Source organism: Chelon labrosus (genome assembly GCF_963514085.1).
Source record: "Chelon labrosus genome assembly, chromosome: 1".
Lineage (NCBI taxonomy): Eukaryota > Metazoa > Chordata > Actinopteri > Mugiliformes > Mugilidae > Chelon > Chelon labrosus.
Genome location: NC_140337.1, coordinates 9633254 through 9652660, shown reverse-complemented (window position 1 = coordinate 9652660; position 19407 = coordinate 9633254). Strand labels below are relative to the sequence as shown.

The window sequence follows — 19407 nt, the reverse complement described above, 5'->3', positions numbered from 1 at the left end:
ACATGCCTTAAAAAGAAAAATTCTCCCCCGACAGGTTTGATAGCACTCCAGACGGTGCTTTATCGTTGCACAATGTGTCATTAGGTCCAATAACTGCTGAGCTGAGTATTGAGGTTTTGAGGTTGGACATGTTAGGAGATGAAAATACCTTATTATAGCAGCGCGGCACGTTTGTGTTTGATTTCGGTAATGTCTATTTCAGGTGTCTATCTGGCAGCCACATCAGAAACTTCGCTTCAGATGTGTTTTTCCGATAAAGCCTCCATTCTGGATTTTAAGGTTTCACAACTTAAGCTGCTTGGGGAGATAAAGAGTCCATTCAAAGTGCTTTAAACTGTGCTGCCTTAGAAGCCATTAGGTACTTCTTTACACTCGTTTGAGGATTAGAATGAAATTCAAGACTTGCTGTCCTTGATCACTAAACTGTGTGGAGTGCTGTGCACTCCTGACATGTTGGCCAAGAGTGCACAGAAATCCCGACATACCCGTTTTCCCAAAGACAGTCATTTTCATGAAGACTGAACATGTTTTTCCATTTTCTTTGCTAAATGTTTTTCCACAACAACACAGCCATATAAAGACAAAATTCCTCAGATGGTATCTTTAGAAATAGGAGAAACATTTAGAACAGTTTCTTTTTTTCCATCATCGATGCAAGTTGCCAAGCGATCAAGTCGGGATCTTTGAACCTGGGTTGGTGCTTCTTCGTCAGGGTGTCATGGCGGCTCTGCAGCTCTGCAACCTTCTCAAGTATATAACTACACTTACACTGCAGAGATGCCACCCAGAAACCTCTGTGAGGCTGATCTGCTTGCGTTTGCGCTACAAGAGGCTGAAAAAGTTCAAGACGGGCTCAATCGACCCTTTGTTGATCTTCTGAGAGCTTCTACCCTTTGTTAAATCCAAACTTTCTATGTGACTGTTGCACGGTTAGACAAACCAGAACGTTGAGAACATGTAAGAGAGTCTAGAGGTAACGTGGAAGTGAGGACAGCTAACGTTAGCAATGATGCTAACATTGACAGACATTGGAAAATTTACCAGACTACTCGCCAGTTTTCTGTTTTTATGTTTGATTATTTCCTCTGCTGTCACAATGTCTGCTGTGACATTGCTATTGTTTGTCTGACCTAATGACAGTAACAGGAATTTGGGAAGTCTGGGAGGTTCATGTCGGGTGTAGGGTCCAGAGGTATGTTGTACCTATGCCATCAATTGGCCACGGTACTATAAATTACGCTTTAATGAAGAGTTGGAGCCCTCTGGTTGGCGGTCAGCAGACCAGTTGAACGGCCAACAAAGGCTCAGTTATCATCTCCTTATAAATGTTGCCAGACAAATCTGTAGTCTGTAGTAAAATGGTTTTGGCGCAAAAATGGCAGGCCTGCATTGAACACAATACAATCAAAATTGCTGCAACAGAGGCCGAGATGTCCAGACTTTTAGTCCAGGCTGCAGAAACCTCCTACATTTCCCACAATGCAACTCAGCAAATTCTTTCCATCATCCCCTTCGTGCTAGGAAAACGACTCTGTCCTTAAATCACTGTGACCCCAGCTCCCCAGGCAGAGCTCTCTGTTTTAAATTAGCAGACTCAACCCCAAGCAGGGGTAACCCTACTGACATCACTGTGACTATTATGTAAACTTTATCAATTGGTGGATTTATGCTTGAGCTACCAAAGCAGCTTCCACCATCCAGCAGTTCCAAGCCCATAAACATGACGGTTTTAGGTATAAAATGAATGCACAACATGAACTAAATGAACCAAGCCTGATGCTGCAGCAGTGCCATGACAATCGGCAGCTTAAACGCTGTGCCGAGATATAAATCAGTTCCCGTGCCGGCGGCACCTCCTGAGAGATTGCAATAACACCTCCGCAAAGGAGAATAAATCTGGTTTAAAACTTTAGCCTGCCAAGTGTCAGACAGATCAAACAAGTGGTATTCTTCTTCTGTAAATTATCTTGAATACTGTCATTATCTCAGCTTTAATTCCTTATGATGTTATTTTTATTACTGATTGTAACTCACCAGTTTTTTCCTCTCCCACATTTTCCATTCTTACAGACAAAGCATTTTTACTGCTCAGATTCTCCTCTGAACAGTTTGAAGGTCAGATTACCTTTTTCCCGCACAAACACAGTGTTGATATTTGCTAGTTTTTACCAATTACACACTAACACAGCTTATTTTAGAGTAGTAAAAGGATGTCAGGTGGAGAATCAAACACTGACCTGATATGAAGGATCCGGGCGGCATCTGACTGTAGTTGGCCCCTCCCATGTGTAGGGCGCTCGGGGGGGCTGGGGTGAAGGGGGCTCCGTAGTTCTGCGGTGTGGCGTAGGGTCCTGGAGGTATGGGCTGTACAAAGAACAAAAACCCCCTGATTAGGAAATGTTGAATGGAAGATTTAAGAACAAAGAAAGTCAAATCAACCGGTTTTAACTTATGTAAGCTGAGAAAAAAAAAAAAAAAAAGCAGCTGACTAAGCAGTTGTGAAAAAGCACAGGTGGGTGACAAGATAATGGGATGTCTGTTTTCACTGGATGCCGTCCATCTAATATTTTTTTCCACTGTGCGGAGGCAGCCCGAGCAGGTTTCAACTTGTGTGTCTGTTTATGTGTCTGTAAAAAGCAGACTGCTGACCGGGGGGGTGTGCGTCTCAGTGCCCTTGCTGGCCAGTCGGCTGAGGATGCTCCTCTCGGACATTTGCAGGCGGGCGGCGATGGGCGGGACTCTGGACAGCGTGGCCGGTAGCCGAGTCACGTCGGCCTTCATGTCGCTCAGCAGCTCCTCCAACTGGTTCAGCACTGCGATGACAGCAACAAACGTGAACAACTGACTGACCGGAGGAATGAGCTTTTGCTGCCAAGCTTCTATTTGACCTTTCATGAACCTCAGTTGTTTATTTTAATTAATGCATAAATAATTTGGAAGCTCTTCTACACTTAAAATAACCTTAATGAAGTTTAAATATCCTTAGCAGAGTCTCCATACTATAGATATAATGTCATTTTAACAGACTGTTAAAGCTTTTATTTCTCATTATGTTGAGATATAGCCGTTTAAACAGTACATTTCTGTCTCTGTTCTTATGGGATTATAGCTCCCATCTTTTATTATCCACCCTCTCTGTCATCACATGTCTACACTGAATTCATCACTGACCACAAACTATGAGAGCCACTTGCAGCTCGATAAAAATGTTACGTGCAGACGTACGAGACGAGAACAAGAACAGTAGTGTGCGCAGCGTGTTATTCTTTCTACGGTACAACATAAACATGGGCAGACTTGCTAGGAAGCCAGTGAGGAAATGTTTGGAACTATCACTTAACATGGTGTAAGCTTATCTGCCTGGCATTACTGAAGTCGGCTCTAGGCGGAGCGATATGGTCGGTGCGGCAGGAAAGATTTCACAACAGCTGCGGTGAGATATGTTGATGTGTATCTCTCGCACTGTGCGCCTGCGATTGTCTGTCTGCCAATCTCTCCCACTTTTTCTAAATCCATCTGCGTGTCTCGGCTCAAATGTGCTTGCTTCAGCGTCTCAGTATGTAAACGTACGACGCAGGCAGCTAGTTCGTTTACTTCTCCCTCGGTCATCCCATCGGCGCTGACCTTTGTGCAGGACCGCGTTGGCTGGCTTGTTGCCTGCCAGCGACTCCTTGCTGAGGTGCTGGTGCGACTCCGCCAGGCACTCCACCTCCGCAAAGCGAGCGTTGAGCGCCATGGCCGGGTGGCTCGGGTCCTGGGTCATGTTTAGGTAAGCAGCCCGCCGCAACTGCTCCTCTATCACCAGCGCTTGCTCCAACAGCTGGAGGATAGGAGGGTCGGGAAAAGGAAGGAAAGAGGAAAGAGAAGGATGTTTTTAAGCATCCATCTACTTTATTATGATACTAATAATAGACCTTATATGTGCTGCTCTTTTTAAAGCAGTTACACGGTGGTTTACTTATGAAAATTGGGCCACTAAAAATATTGAGAATAAATAAAAAAAATGCAGCAATTAATAGTAAATTTTACACAAAAAGAAATAAGATTGTAAGGAAATAGTTTTGTTGCAGTTGCTCCTATCAAGTGACAGTTGCAAGGAGATAGAATAAAATACAAATAGAATAAAATAACAATATAAAAATATGCAAAAAAGTGTAAGATGCTAAATATATATGTGAATAAAACTCCACTAAGCTGCATCTTATAGAGGGCGACAACTAACAAATGTTCTATAGACTTGTGAGCTAACAGAAGAAAAAAAGTTTAGAAGGAGTATTTACAAAAGCCAGAAAGTCGGTCGGCAGCACCAGCAACAACATAGCTTTAAAGAGTAGGTGTTCTTTCGTTGCATCCATATTTTATGTTAATGCACTACAGTATGTACATTATACTAGTTATTGAGTATACAAGAACGTGGACATCAGTCAAATTATGATTCTTAAAATCTACAGTGTAACCTAAATTTTCAGATTATCCTGAGCTATTTTACATCAGCAAATGTTTTACTTAATTCATTAAGCTACCAGCATCATTAAATTGTAACATGTAATTGATTTTTTAATACATTAACTCTGCTTTTTCTGTTGTTGTTTAATATAAAACTGTGTGAGGATCGCGAGGATCTGGTCGATCCACAGATTTTCTCACCATCTGCTGTTTGGACAGTTTGTTTTTATATTTCGCAGCTGTGACTCTTTTATTGTTCTGTGCTCTACGTTACTGGCACACGCCAACTTCAGGTGTGTTTAATATGATCGCTGACTTTCAGTGTGAACACAAAATTCTGGTCCTGATCGCCGAAACACTGCTCGTTGCGGACAAACGGCAATTAATACCGAGCAGTTTATTTGGTCAAATAAAGCGAATATATGAGGCATGAAACAATTCTTAATAGGATAAGTGTACTGAGTCAGATTTTTTCCGAGGAGATTATCCACAAAAAGAACGAGAAGGCTGTGTCATGCTGGATAATAAGGTCAAAGGTCAAATAAACAGATAGGCTTGAAATTAGACTTGTTTCTCATGCATGTGCTCCTGCAGCAAATCAACACACCAGATGAACAGTTTGGTGGTTTCTCACATTATATTTAACCTAATTTTCCATATCTTTAAAAATGATAAAAACCTTCTTGTAATTCCCTCTAATTGTATTCCCTCTGCCCTCATTATATTGTCTGAAATTTGTCTTTTTCTAATATTTTACAGTAATCAGTGTCTTAGTTGGAAAAGCACAGAAATACAAGCATTGCAGGAAAAAAATCAGTTTCAATTCGTAATTGAGCTGAGTTGTATGTCTCGGAAAAGTTATTTGTAGTAAACGTATTGCAAAAGAGGTTGCATTGAGAGGCTGACATTACACAACCAGCTACAACTAAAACATTACTGGAGGGATACTGGTGACAAATTATATTTTGGGCTGACTTGCACTTCTCTCGTGGCCGATTTACAAAAAAACCTGTGATAATTTAGCTAACGAGAAACAACGGGAGGGGGACAGAGAAAGAGACAAAGTAAATGAGGATGTTGAGGGCAGGATCTGAAACATGTGAGGCTCTCAAAAACAGGATGAGAGCTCTTCCAGAAATGCAGCGGTCAGCAATACCATTTAGCTAACATGTGGGTCTAGGGGCATATGTCATTGTCATCCGACCATCAAACAAGTCAGGTGATTGAAGAACCTCAAGATTTTTTAATAGTAACCGAAACCAACCACCATTGTGTGTCCACCACACATGGAATTGAAACACAACCCACAGTTGGTTACAGTTGTTCCGGATTTTGCCACACTAGGACATTTCTATTTTTAGCAACATTTGTATTAACTGTTCTTTTAATTAAAAAATGTAGTGAAAGGTATCAAGTATCATCTCCTATTGAGAGCAAAGCGAAGGAGTAGCGGCGTCCTGTCTTACCTTGAAGCGTCGAGCCAAGAACTTGTTCTTCATCTCCAGGAAGTTTCCTTTATTCGCCTGCGACTTGAAAGGCTCGTTGACGATGGCGAACTGAGGATCGTTCTGGATGTCCTGCCACCGAGCATAGCCATGTCTGGCACAAGGGTCAAGGATCAGGTTACACTTTGGGTCAGAGATAGTTTGAAGCAGTGTTCGCTGGGCCATCGCACATCCCCAACATCATGAATACAACATTAGATTCATTCTGAATTCTGGAGAACATTAGCTTAGTCCTTTAGACCATTAGCCTAGCCTACCTGGAGACCATTAGCCTAGCAAAGCTTAAAGGCAGTAAAAAGGGGAAAATAGCTATCTTGAATTCATTTCGTTCACCGAAATAGCTATAGTACCATACGTACGTTGTGTCAAGCTTTAGTTAGCTGCATATGCTATGCTAACAAATCTGATTATGACAAAATTTCTAGAAAGGAAAAGCAACATCAGCTTGGCTAATGGTCTACAGGACTAAGCTAATGTTCTCCTACCAAAAACACAAAGAGTTTCACAAAGACCTTCCCTACAGACTTAATGCTAAGCTAAGCTAATTGCTAAGGAATAGTGACATGTTGGAAAGTACACCTATTTAATTTCTTAGCAGAAATTACATGAGGATAATTGGTGATTCTAAATTGATTGCATGTGAATGTGAATGGTTGTCTGTCTCTCTGTGTTAGCAATGTGATAGACTGGCGACCTGTCCAGGGTGTACCCCGCCAGATGACAGCTGGGATAGGCTCCAGCTCCCCCGTGACCCTTCACAGGACAAGCGGTTACAGAAAATGAATGAATCACATGAGCAGATGTTTACTCCTGTCGCAACAGCCCGTTCACTGGCTACTACTAAAGCCACTACAGCTACCGGTTGCAGCTAAGCTTAGTTTAAAGACTAGCATAAAGACTGGACAGGAAACGCAAGCTAACCTGTTTCTGTCAGAAACAAAATCTGCCTGCCAGCTCAATACAAAATAATGAACGTAATAATAGTGATGTGATTAATATGTTCGCATACAGGGATATACAATTTACTATTTGTATCCTTTAAAGGGTAGTTATGTAGTTAAAGTGCATCTGATGTAATGTTTGAACAATTAGAAATTTGTTTTCTAGAGGGAAAGTGAATGACCGCAAAGTCAGAACAACTCAGAAAGGAGCAACATTCACAGTTGTAGACGTCATATACACAGAAAAATGGCGGACGTAAGTAGGATTAATGTTATAATTTCCTCATTTGTTTAAAGGCTTGTAGCAAAAGTGTATAAATCAGAAGGATTACCTCCAAACTGAGAGCTTCCAAGGAGCATGTGAATGCACCATGAGGACAGAGCCAGGCTAGCTGTATCCCCTACATTCAGGCTTCGTGCTAAGCTAATAGACAAACAAGGGATATTTCCCATAAAAGTTGGGCTATTCCTTTGAGCAGAACATTGATTTTTGATGGGTATTTATTTTAATACTTAACACAAAGCTTTTAGGCATTTTCTAAAGCATTTCTCTACGTCTAGTTCAGTTTATCTGGACTTTATCATCAGCACGAAGAATGAAAACAGATCTTAATGTGAATACTACATGGCCTGAATTACCATAATAGAGAGAATAACATGAACTAAATGACCCACTACATCAGCTTCCAGCAGACACAGTCCGCTGTTTACTGAGCCCTGGCTGACTTGTTGACTTATTATGCTCGGCTTCTGCCGGCCGACAGAAAAATAAACACACCAGGGTCATCGCCCGGGCAACTGCTGTCAAGGATACATCACGATTCCCGCCAGCAGCCAGAAGTCGTGTCGGCGGTGCCAGATCTCGTTCATCTTCCCGGAGGAGATGGCAGCCCGCTCCTCGTTCTGCCAGAGAGTGTGCAGCTCTGCGGGGTGAAGCCAGCGCGAGGTAAAAATGAGGTTGGTTTCAGAGTGCTTCGCTTGCTGAAACACGGCTGCAGGTTATCCGCAAGTGTTTGTGATCAAGGTGGAGATAATTTTGGCTCACAGCTGCCTTTGTACGGACACCGAGGAAAGCAGGGTGAATGTTTTGTTTGCTCATTTTAGTGGCATGTGGTATGTTTTATGTTGTTTGGACGGCAGAGCAACCTTTTCTGGTGAACCTATTAAAGTTATTTTCACCACTTACACCTTTATCTGCCAATTAGCAAAGGATTCTGGCAGGAGAGGAGCTACTTCTCTGTCTTTGCTTAAAATACTGAAGTACAAAATATGCTTGCTATGTTCCCTTCTGCATTAATAATTTTTCAGAAAAAAGAGGACATTCTTTGCTAAACTGAGTATTGATTTCCAGCGTAGTGAACACTGTAAGCATGACATTGTGTTTTTTTTTTTCTGTTGTTAGGTGGCATTTCCGATGAAATTTCATTTTAAGGAGAACCACATATTTATCCGTAAATTGCCTCATACTTGGTTCTCTTTTTTTGACATCTGTTGTGTGCAGATGATCTCACCCCAGACGTCTAGTGCTTAGAAATTAAGAAATTACTCTCTAGTGCTGCGCCTTCTGATTCACTGTTTCTGACCGCAAGACATTTCCTATAATACCTCTCACTGACCCGGTTTTCAATTAATCATTGGCGATTTTGACGCCAATCTTTAAGATATTTTGCTCTGACTTGGCCAACTGGTCAATTAAAATACACACAATAAATGTAATGTCCCGGATCTTTAAAGCTCTAGAGGAAGACGAGTGCAGTTAAAACAAGCTGAATGTGCATACAGGACGCACCAGTGAAGCCGCCGTCTGCGATGTTGAACATGAAGCGAGGTCGCTCAGTCGGAGGCTTTCCGTTACCCTTGGGCGCCTCCTCCTTCGCTGCCTTGACCTCTTTCCCAGCATCTTTTTCACCTTTGAGCTCTTCTGTTATCAAAAAAGACAGTAAAGATTGATTTATATTTCTGCAGCAGAAGTATGCAGAGCCTACGTCATAGCCTAGGCAAGTGGCCAGCGCTGTTAAAAGCATTTTTACTTGTGCGTTGGTGCGCCAGCATCGTTCTCTGATTACGCAGCTGAAGCGCTAGTTGTTAGCTGTTAAGCTTCTCTGCGAACTTAACAATGGCATTACAGTTACTTTTACAGTAAGAACTAAAAGGAGAGAAGACGTGTGAGTAGCTGGTGTGAAGGTGTGCAGAAGGAGGGTGAATTTTCTGTGTTTGTCCAGTCACTGAGCGATGCGGAACAGGGAATTTATTTCGGGCTAGTCATAGTGAATGCAGGTTGCGTCACTTCAACGCTACATTTCTGAAGAGGTGCACCTCAGGCTACGGCGTAGACAAAACACAGACGCATTAGTATCGCTTAAAGGTAGCAAAACTAACAGTCACATGACTAATACAGTTGCGATCAGACAGTGACACGTACCTTTCTTCACATCAGTCACCTCTGCCTTTTCCTTGGCTTCCGCCGCTTCTGTTGTCGCAGAGGTTTCCTCCTTCTCCTCCCCAGCCTTTTCTCCTTCTGCGAAAACAAACAAGTCACCTATTTTATGTGTTTGTACATGTCAGATTTTATCACAAAGGTGAAGCTTATCAAATCCTTCTTGTTGTTTTTTTTTTCTTACCTGATTTCTCTTCTTTGACCTCTTCTTGCTTAGACGCCTGCTTCGCCTCCTCTTTGCTCTCCTCCTGCGCTTTCGCCTCCTCCGTGGCAGCAGCCGGAGCGTCACTCGTTTCTTTCTTCTCGCCCTCTTTCAGGTCGCCGTCTTCTTTGCCTTCACTTTTCTGTCCGGGCGACGCATTTTGTGACGCTTCCTTTGTCGAGGAGGAAAACTAAGGAGAATAGAACAAGATGGAGAAGACTTCAAATGTCGGCTTTTAATTATCTTTTTTACTAACTGATTGCCACACAATTTATTCAGTTTATTACATTTACAGTTTATTCAGCTTATATATAAATGGACTACACCTTCAAAACTACTCTGTTTACAATGCTATTTCAATTTAATTTGAGATTTTCAGAAGTAAAGCCTGGAAGTTAAGACAGAAACCCTCAAAGATGTGAGAATTAAAGCAGGGACACATTCAAATACGGCAAAATTTAAAGACTTTAAACTCATATTTAAAATAGACAAACTATTTGAATCTCAAAATAGAATATCAGAGATGTTTCAACTGTGGAGTGTGTTGCGCTTTGAGGAGCATGTCCCACCTCTTCAGGGTCTCCAGCCTTGTTGCCGTCCACCTCTTTCCCGTCCTCCTTCTCCTTGTCTTTCTCCTTCTCCGGCGGGGCCCCAACTTCTTCCTTGTCCTCCTCCTTCTCTCCCTCCTTCCCGTTCTTTTCTAGCTTGTCCGCCGGAGCAGGGGTCGCTGCACGCGTTCCAACAAACGCACATTAACTTTATTGCTGATCTTTAAGCGGAGTGCCCCCTGCTGGATGCGGTGCATGCAGTATAGTCTGTTACCTGGCTTGGAGGTGCACGGGGTGTTGTTATAGCTGGCATCGGGGGTGGGCGTGGCGGTCTTCACGGCAGGAGAGGAGGCCCTGGACGAGGATTTGTCTACGCTGACCTCGGGCTTGAGCTCTGGAAGGCTCCACCGCCCGTTGATGTGCTCGAACTCCTGGATCTGAACGAAAACATGAAACACTCAGCGAAAACTGAATAAAACAAACAAACAAAATAAAATACTTGGCACGCGCTCACTTTACTTAATACCACTTGATTTAAACACACCACCCACATGCCCTGTTTGCCTGGCAGCAATCACACATCCCCTGTGGCACAGATAGCAGATGAGGACGTCTGCAGGTTTGAACAAGTTGGACCCAAAACTGGATAGAAAAGATGTTTGGATTAACTAAAATAAACTGTCAAACCAAAAGTAGCAGGGGCAATCAAACATCTTTCAGAATGTCACGGTTGATGCCTTCGCTTCTCCACGTGAACGATGTTTTATTTACGAAGAGCTGCAAAGACACTGCTGATATTAAGACGACTTTGATGAAGTCAGAACTTGTTTTTGTATGTTATTCATGTTTGAAATTTGTCTGCAAGAGTCACTTTGTGTATTTACACTGTGTCCGTTTAGTGGTTTTCATTGTAATTAGTGGAGTTTACCATTCCTACTGCGGATTCAGTTGCTAGACTTTTGCACAAAGGATGCAGTGTTTGTCATTCATGTAATAAACTTCTGTATTACAGTTTCTGTTCATAGCTCCAAAGGCGCATCAGAACTAATAATAATACTGATAACAGAAATTTAACACTCCCTGCAGCTTGAGAGCACCCAGCTGGTAAAACTGGTTTTATTGCGAAGCACTCATAGGAAATGAATGTATTTGTCACATTTGTCTCTAGGGTGTTTAAAGGTGTGGGCAGCAATGGAGCCGCTACCTCCTCCTTTTCAGCAAGGTAATAAATTCAACGGCCATGCGGTCAAGTTTTTACAGTGTAAACAGACGCACCAGTGAACCTTCTGTTCTATTTTTGGTAATTGTGGTAATTCTCTGCTCAACAAGTTTTTTCTAAGGTATCAAACCACACTTTCCGTTACCATGGATCACCCAGATTGGAAATCATAAGGGTTACAACTGTAACCCCCCCCCCCCCCCAAATCTTCATCTAAGACAGCCATCAGCTTTTGTCTGACCTTCTTCTTGACAAGCGACATGACGCCAATGCGGGTGAGAACCGGCTGGCGACACAAGCCCTCCCTCGGGACGCCGTCGGCGAACGTCTCGGCCCCGTCGGCGACCGGCTCGCACAAGTGACGCATGAAGAGAGAGACGTAAGCTCTGGCGAATTAAAAAAAAAAAAAAAAGAGGACATGGCAAGATGATTAAAGGGGAATTAGAAGTTTTATTTGTTATTTTTCCTCGTGTGTTACTTACTTGAATTCTTTCTCAGTCTTGCCCCTGAGGTCTCTAACAAGCCACTGAGAGGAGAAAGCGTCCTGGGATGGCATCCCCCAACGCATCACTGCATTCAGGAATGCTTTACGCTGGCGTGTGTTAAAACCCAGCACCTAGTATTGAAATAAATGGTTGCTTAATAGTGGAACTAATGCCAGTTTGTTAGATTATAAATGCCAGAAAACTTTTTTTTTTTTTCATCTTCTTGCCGACTTCTGCGTATTTCTCAAACCTCCTAAGGCCTTTTCTAAATAACTGCCTGATAATGCTAAAATAAACTCCTGATCCTAGCTCGAACAGCGCGGGCCATTATAATCACATCAACCATTATCAGGATGATGAATGAGCCTGGAAGGTTCAGAGTTGCTGCAGATATAATAGCTTAGCTGCCTTCCCCAATTTAAGATAATTCCTTTTTTGTTAGATTGTTAGAAAAATATGTACGGGTGCCAGTTTGCTTTAAATAAAAGCTGACAAGTTTGAGTAATATCACAAGAAAAAAAAAAATACGAGAGCTTTTTCCAGAGATGCACAGACCTCAAGGTTGCCTCCCACTCTGGCCAGAAGAGGAGGCAGAGGTTTATCCTTCTCGTTCCTCAGCTGGCGACGTGACTGCCTTCGGCCTGCACATAAAAGCATGCAGCAAAGGAACATTAGCTGTAAGAAAGCTGAGTTTTATTTTACGTTTTGCAGACTGTTCTTAAAATTTATAGCTAGTAGAGCCACTTCAACAAAGAATTAAAAACTTCTGATACGCCTGAAGCGTTCTCTTCAAAAAAAAAAAAAAAAAACTGAAGTGGAAGGTGGACTGTGCATTTTTGGCAGTCTAGCTTGGGTCGGCTCTGCCAGGGAGCTGTAACCGCTAAATCAATTTCGAACGCTAATTCAACACAGACCTGAGAGCGTGTCATACAAGAGACATCATTCATTGCTCGTGAAGAGCTCTGCATGATTTGACGTCTCTTTCTGTCTCTCTATCTGCCTCTTTCTAAAAAAATTTAAATAAAATCTCTTCTTACCTTCTGGCCGATCATCAAAGTCCTCGTCCTCCTCCTCGGATCCCACCGAATACTCGGACTGGTTATCTGAAATGTCAGCATGCCACTCTGAAACAGCACACAGTGGTCTGTCAATAGGCCAGGCCCATTCACTTCCACTGTGCAAGTAATAACTCAAACCGAAGATAATGTCTTCTCAAAGCCCTACTAAAATCCCAAGATTAAAATAATAAATCTTAGCAATAAATTCCTAAAAGAAGCTTAAGCTCCTCGTGTACTCCTAGAGCCTCACCAGGCCTCAACTCCTACCTTGGTCTTCCTGTGCGGCGTCGTTGTAGTTCACAGGCTTGCGGTTCCTCTTGCCTTTCCCAAGTTTGCTCGCCAGATCCTCTTGCTGCTGCTCGTAGTGATGCCGCAGCAGTTTCTCCCAATAATCTGGATCCACGTTCTCCTCCTGTTTGATGATCTCCCGCTCGATCTCCTCGATCTGCAACATCAGATACGTACACGCAGGTTGGAAAAGGATGGAGAACCACCTGGTGGAGTATGCATAACTATACGTGGCTGTCTCTCACCTTATCCTCCTCTCGGACCATGTACTGGGCCACCTTAAAGGAGCTGAGGTACTCGTTCATGTTCTGGACGTCCGAGTCGTCTGTAGCGTCTTGGCTTCGGTCCAGCAGCCTCTCGATGGCAGTGCTGTCGTAGTGAATTACGTTGCCCTCGTCCTCAACTTTATCCCCTGAACTATTCTTCATACCTGCCAAACACGGGGGTTAAGAAGTAGGTTCGTTGTGTTCTTCCAGACCAATTTAGCAAATAAAAAATGTTCTCTTCCACCAACTATATTGTCGATAAGTCCGGAATATGCCAAGAAGACCCTGTGGCCAAACTTGTCGCGATGAGCGAATGATAAAATGATTGTGTTTGACAAAATTATTTCTTTCAGGAAAAGAAACCTGCCAATGGTTGTCTATTAGAATCAGTCTCAATTTAAATTTGACACGGAACCCCACACTGTTATATTTTCCTGAAAATTGAATTTGACAAAAATATCCAGCGCAGCTATTTTTACATTGAACAGTAACTGTTGTCACCTTCGCACTCGTCCTTGAAGAGCTCTTCTGTTCCAAACTTGAGGATGTCGTCCAGCTCCTGCTTGGTCATGGAGCCGGCCTTGGATCCCAGACCTGGCCGCACCACCAGGTGAGTTAGCATCATCTTCCTCTTGGCCACCTGGGTGATGCGCTCCTCCACGCTGGCTCGTGTCACAAAGCGGTAGATCATAACCTTGTTGGCCTGTCCAATACGGTGAGCTCGACTGAACGCCTACATAGGGAGGTGCGGTTTAAGCTGTGATACAAGTTAAGTTAATCTGTGATTTATTTCCTCCTGTGAATGCCTTTTATACAGCACCTGAATGTCGTTGTGAGGGTTCCAGTCAGAGTCGAAAATGATGACGGTGTCTGCTGTGGCCAAGTTGATGCCTAAACCTCCCGCTCTGGTGGAGAGCAAAAAACAAAACTGGCAAGCACCAGGAGCTGGAAATAGATAGAGGAATAAACAGTGACTCAGCTATGTCAACAAGAAGTCGAGCACTTCTTTAACGGTGTCGCACTTCGATTTCAAATTTAATCTAGTTTGGTCTAAACCTTGAACTGAGATCTGTAGATAAAGTTCAGGCTTTGACTCTTATATATAACACTGTATCTTTGAGATCTTATATTCTAAACTAAATGACAGTGTCACAGAACCTCAGGCTTCTGCAGAGCTTCATGAATGCACCTCAGAGTGTCCTCGATGAGAGTGGACGTCACAAAATATATAATGTTGTACACAAATTAATTTGGGAGTCTAGTCTTAAATTCACAAGATTTTGCTTGATGTCTCAAAATTAGCTGCAGTATATAACAACTAAACATCTAAAACCCAAAGTTGGATGAACATTTAAGAATGATGAATTTTCTGTGAGCAACAGATTTCCAGTTTCTGAAAGGTGATGTTGTCAAAAATCAGCCGAACTTAATGGCTGTCTAGAAAAAAGGTGTTCCTCAAGGTTCCGTCCTCGGCCCCCTGTGTTTCTCTGGTTTCATTTCCAACTTTTGGTTTTTCCATAGTCAATTCAAATTACACTCTTCAGCTCTGCTTACTTATCCAATTCTTAAAGGGGGCTCTTTATTGTTACTTTATTAAAGATTTGTCTTGGTTTTCTCAGAAGGCTGACAGAGGAAGGTAGCTAGATTTTGACAAATACCCCATGGTTGGGAATCACACAGTGGACATTGATGTCATGAAGTATATATATGAACCATTATGCCAATAATTTTCTGCCTCTTTTTGACATGAGAAAGGCACATGTGCAGCTTTTACGCTGTTATCTCTGTGGAATAAAATTCTCATTCACATTAGATCAAAAGTTTAAAAAGTCACAATTAAAGTTATCTCAAAGTATGATGCGGTTTCCTATATTCAGCTACTCCTATTTCATCCTCTGTTTGTTTCATTACATTTTAACGTGCGCATTTACCTCAGGTAGTCAATGCATTTGTACCAGCTCCAGGATATGTATCACTCATCCCGAGGCTATTAACCATGTTATATTATTTAGAAGCATTCACTGCCAACAAATGCTCCAGAATGGCAGTGATGTTCCACATTAAGACAAACATAATCCACTCAGCAACATTTTAACGCATGGGCATCAAATACTGGAGGAAGTAGCTTCACAGATCAATAACTCTCGGGAGTGGTGGTAGTTGTAAATAAAAATGTTAAGCTGTGGCAGCAGGAAGAGCATATGACAATGTGATAACATGACTCCGACTCGTCCCCAGCTGAGGTTCAGTATCTCACCGTTGAAGCGGTCGATGGCCTCTTGTCTCAGTGCTCCTGTGATACCTCCATCAATTCTCTCATATTTGTAACCTTCATAGTCCAGAAAATCTTCTAGTAAATCCAGCATTTTAGTCATCTGAAGATAGAGGAGAGAACTGTTCATTAGATTTTTTTTTTTATCTATACTTGATTACCCATGCATCTGCACGGCTGGAATCACGACCTGCTGCAGTACCTTCTGGAGGTGTCCCACATCTACACAACATCTGCGCAGGGAGATGCACATCTGGTGTGTTTATGTGTTTAGAGTTGCTGTGTCTTATGCATACTGTATGTGTTTGTACCTGTGAGAAGACCAGTACTCGGTGCCCTTGATCTTTCAGTTTCCTCAGCATCTTTTGCAACAGCATCAATTTCCCAGAGGCCTTAGTGAGGGCTGACCCCTCGTAAGCACCGCTAGGGGTTTTCTGAGCTTCCTGCAAACACACACAAATAAAACTACAAGGTAAACACTGCTGGATGAGTCTGTCCTGGCAAGATTTTGCACTGCACTGAATCACCAACAGCAAATAAGAATAGGAGAACTATCGCACGTTACCACAAGGTGTCACTGTTGAGCAGTTGGTGATTAATTCAAAGTGAATCATTTGAGAAGAGATTAAGTACTAGCAAACAAACACCAACTTTCTGTGGAACTATATAATTTATATTTAAGACAGGTAATTATTCCAAGAAAAAAGTGTGTGTGTTCTTACCATAGAGGCGACGGGGAAGAGGTAGGGGTGGTTGCAGCACTTCTTTAGATCCATCATAATGTTGAGCAGGGAGACCTGATTTCCTCCACCTTTTGAGTTCAGAGCCTCAAAGTTCTTGGTCAGTATCAGCTTGTAGTATTTCCTGCATTTAAAAGCACAACACGATAAAATCGCTGATGTACCAATTTGATGAAAACCACATGTAGATTAAGATGAACTTCCTTCCCCTTTCATCTCTCAAAACTACATTGTCCAGCATTTAAAGATAACATCAAACACCCTGCAGAGTTTGTTCTCTTTTTCTCAAGAGCTGTCTCAGTGTCTAGTTTAGTGTTACAAATTACATTTAACAACTTACAATGACAAGAAATTAAAGGGAACTAATTGTTTTATTTCAACAGCCGTACATAATGTAAACACTGCACAATCACAGCTACTTAACCACAATTAATGTCGGATAAAGACTCTGGTTTAAAGAAGCTATGGCATGTTTGGACTCAAACTCAATGTTTAAGTGTTTTTTTTAAGATATATATTGCATTATACACCGATCAACCATAACATTAAAACCACTGACAGGTGCAGTAAATAACATTGACCATCTTCTGACATGTACCACCCACCTAGACCAGACCGGGCACCCCCACCCCATAGCAATGACACTCCGTGATGGCAGCAGCCATCCCCAGCAGGATGCAGACTGACACAGGCGCACACACAAAAACGCTTTAGGAACGACTCAAAAAACACGAAGAACAGCACAAAGTGTTGACCTGGCCTCCAAATTCACTAGATCCCAAACTGATCAAGTATCTGTGGGATGATCCACAGAGGCCCCTCCCCTCAACCCACAGGACCCAAAAGGCCCCTACTAACAACATCCTGTTGCCAGACACCAATGTTATGCCTGATGGGTGTACATGTCACCTATACACCAGTCTCTGGCCCAGCATTGACCTAAAAGTAATTTTTGAAGTTCTAATGGTATTTTAGTGTATATAATATCCTGGCAAACAATGAAAAAAATGTTCATGACTCATCCTGCACTAAGGGGCGTATACATTTTTTTGGGCCAAATGAAACGCTTTCGTGACTTTTGAAGCCCCTCCCTCCCACTGCATCCCTCCTGATCCAGCAGAATTGCTGGCATCAGTTCTTTGCTTGAACATGTTTGGGTGCCAGTGGATCTGGCCAATTAGAGCAGACTGGGCTTTTGGTAGGAGGGAGTTATCTCAATCAATTCAGTTAAATAGAACTTTGCAAGTTGTTTCTTTGGAATAGAGTATTAACCTGGTAAACCTAAAGCACAGTGAAATACAGTTGAAACAATATCTAAATGCTAAAAGAACTTCCAGAGTTCTCCGCTCCACCTCAAAGTCTTTACAATTATGACTATCTCTACTGCTGGCAGTGAAATAACTGGTTAACCAACTGCTTGGATGTCGGTGGGGGGACCCAGATGTGTCAGTGTCGTACTTCTGCATAGGACTCAGCTCCACTCTGACAATCAGCTCGGTCTTGGCGGGCATGTTCTTGAAGACGTCGGCCTTCAGCCTCCGAAGCATGTGAGGCCCCAGCAGGTCATGGAGCTTCTTGATCTGGTCCTCCTTGGAGATGTCGGCAAACTCTTCCAGAAAGCCCTCAAGGTTACTGCACAGAAACAGAAAAAGGGACGGAGTGAAGGACTGGTAAAAACCTGTCTTTAAGGTTGTACTTGATTCAGAAAAGGATATGTTAAAACTAGTTATAAACAAGCTGCAATTAGCTATATTTTCCAGGAAAAAGTTATTGTGTACATGCGTGTGCGTTACAAAAACAGACGCTGTACTTGAAGCGATTGGGCGTGAGGAAGTTGAGCAGGTGAAACAGCTCTTCCAGGTTGTTCTGTAGTGGAGTTCCTGTCAGCAGGAGCTTGTGGTCGATCTTATAGTCGTTCAGACGCCTGAAAAACTGGAACCATAGACAAGAAGAGATCATCTTTCTCTCCTGGGATTTCACAGCAGTGCTTCCACAGAAAAAACTAAAATAATGTCTTATATTTTTTACTTGAAGTTTTTTATCATTATCACTTCTATAAATGATATCTGTCTACTGTATAAACCTGACTGGAAGGCTGTCTTGTGTTATTTTCCAAAGAGTGTTGCTATTACACCGTTTGTCCACCAGAGAGCGCTGAAGTGCACTTTCACACGTACACTACTGTAGTTACAGTACCTTGGACTGGTTGTTCTTCAGGCGGTGAGCCTCATCCACCACCAGACAGGCCCAGTCGATAGACTTGAGCGCCGTCTGATCGATGGTCACCAACTCGTAGGAGGTCAGCAGCACGTGGAATTTAATGGGAGCCTCTCGCTGCAGGGGGAGGAACGAGGAGAGAGGGAAGGATCAGCGGATGTCATTTCATATCACGGCACTGTTTGTTCACGTTGCGGTGATTCACGTTCACCGCCACCGACCCCTCCTCACCCTCAGTTTGAAGGCCTTCTTTCCACCTTTGACAGCCGTGTCGTCAAAAGTGAACTCGTTCTCTCGGATGATGGCTCGGCTGTCCTTGTCCCCCGTGTACGTCACCACGTAGAAGTCGGGCGCCCACATCTCAAACTCCCTCTCCCAGTTGATGATGGTGGAGAGCGGAGCGCTGACCAGGAACGGACCTTTAGTGTGACCCTGGGGTAAAAACGGAGGAAATGAAATACTGTGTTACACTGAGAGACGTCAGTTAGGTAGAAAACGAAGAAAGAAAAATAACTCAGGTAACCTCTTTGAAAAGCGAATAGAGGAAGACGATGGTCTGGATGGTCTTGCCCAGGCCCATCTCATCTGCCAGGATAGTGTCAGTGCCCTGAGCCCAGGAAAAGCGAAGCCAGTTCAGACCCTCCAGCTGGTATAGATGCAGCGTCCCGCCCGTCGACGTGACAAAGTCTGGCTGCTCCTCGTATTTTATTGTCGGCTGGAGGGACAACAGGAAAGAACAAGTTATTGCTCTATTTGTTTATTAAAATTGAATTTATTTAAAAG

At 42.9% G+C, this 19407-nt stretch overlaps 1 protein-coding gene across 8 annotated transcripts in view; it reads right to left on the bottom strand.

Annotated features, from left to right (window-relative positions):
* chd3 (chromodomain helicase DNA binding protein 3) overlaps nt 1-19407 on the bottom strand; it is a gene marked incomplete at its 3' end in the record, with an annotated part of 41869 nt that overhangs the window by 10344 nt on the left and 12118 nt on the right. For 2 of the 8 annotated variants that reach the window (XM_084542918.1, XM_084542913.1), the window contains exons 14-39: nt 19148-19339; nt 18856-19056; nt 18604-18741; nt 18218-18339; nt 17866-18039; nt 16390-16531; nt 15979-16110; nt 15653-15770; nt 14216-14340; nt 13897-14128; nt 13375-13559; nt 13109-13286; nt 12821-12907; nt 12339-12424; nt 11781-11914; nt 11540-11684; nt 10354-10516; nt 10101-10258; nt 9514-9721; nt 9315-9431; nt 8682-8813; nt 7707-7815; nt 5913-6045; nt 3571-3820; nt 2650-2813; nt 2238-2364 (exon numbers count right to left, since the gene is read on the bottom strand). In XM_084542918.1, the coding sequence (XP_084399044.1) occupies nt 2238-2364; nt 2650-2813; nt 3571-3820; nt 5913-6045; nt 7707-7815; nt 8682-8813; nt 9315-9431; nt 9514-9721; nt 10101-10258; nt 10354-10516; nt 11540-11684; nt 11781-11914; nt 12339-12424; nt 12821-12907; nt 13109-13286; nt 13375-13559; nt 13897-14128; nt 14216-14340; nt 15653-15770; nt 15979-16110; nt 16390-16531; nt 17866-18039; nt 18218-18339; nt 18604-18741; nt 18856-19056; nt 19148-19339 (3952 nt within the window). The remainder of the gene's footprint in view (nt 1-2237; nt 2365-2649; nt 2814-3570; nt 3821-5912; nt 6046-7706; nt 7816-8681; nt 8814-9314; nt 9432-9513; nt 9722-10100; nt 10259-10353; nt 10517-11539; nt 11685-11780; nt 11915-12338; nt 12425-12820; nt 12908-13108; nt 13287-13374; nt 13560-13896; nt 14129-14215; nt 14341-15652; nt 15771-15978; nt 16111-16389; nt 16532-17865; nt 18040-18217; nt 18340-18603; nt 18742-18855; nt 19057-19147; nt 19340-19407) is intronic. The other 6 variants (XM_084542919.1, XM_084542916.1, XM_084542914.1 and 3 more) reach the window with 5 other exon arrangements.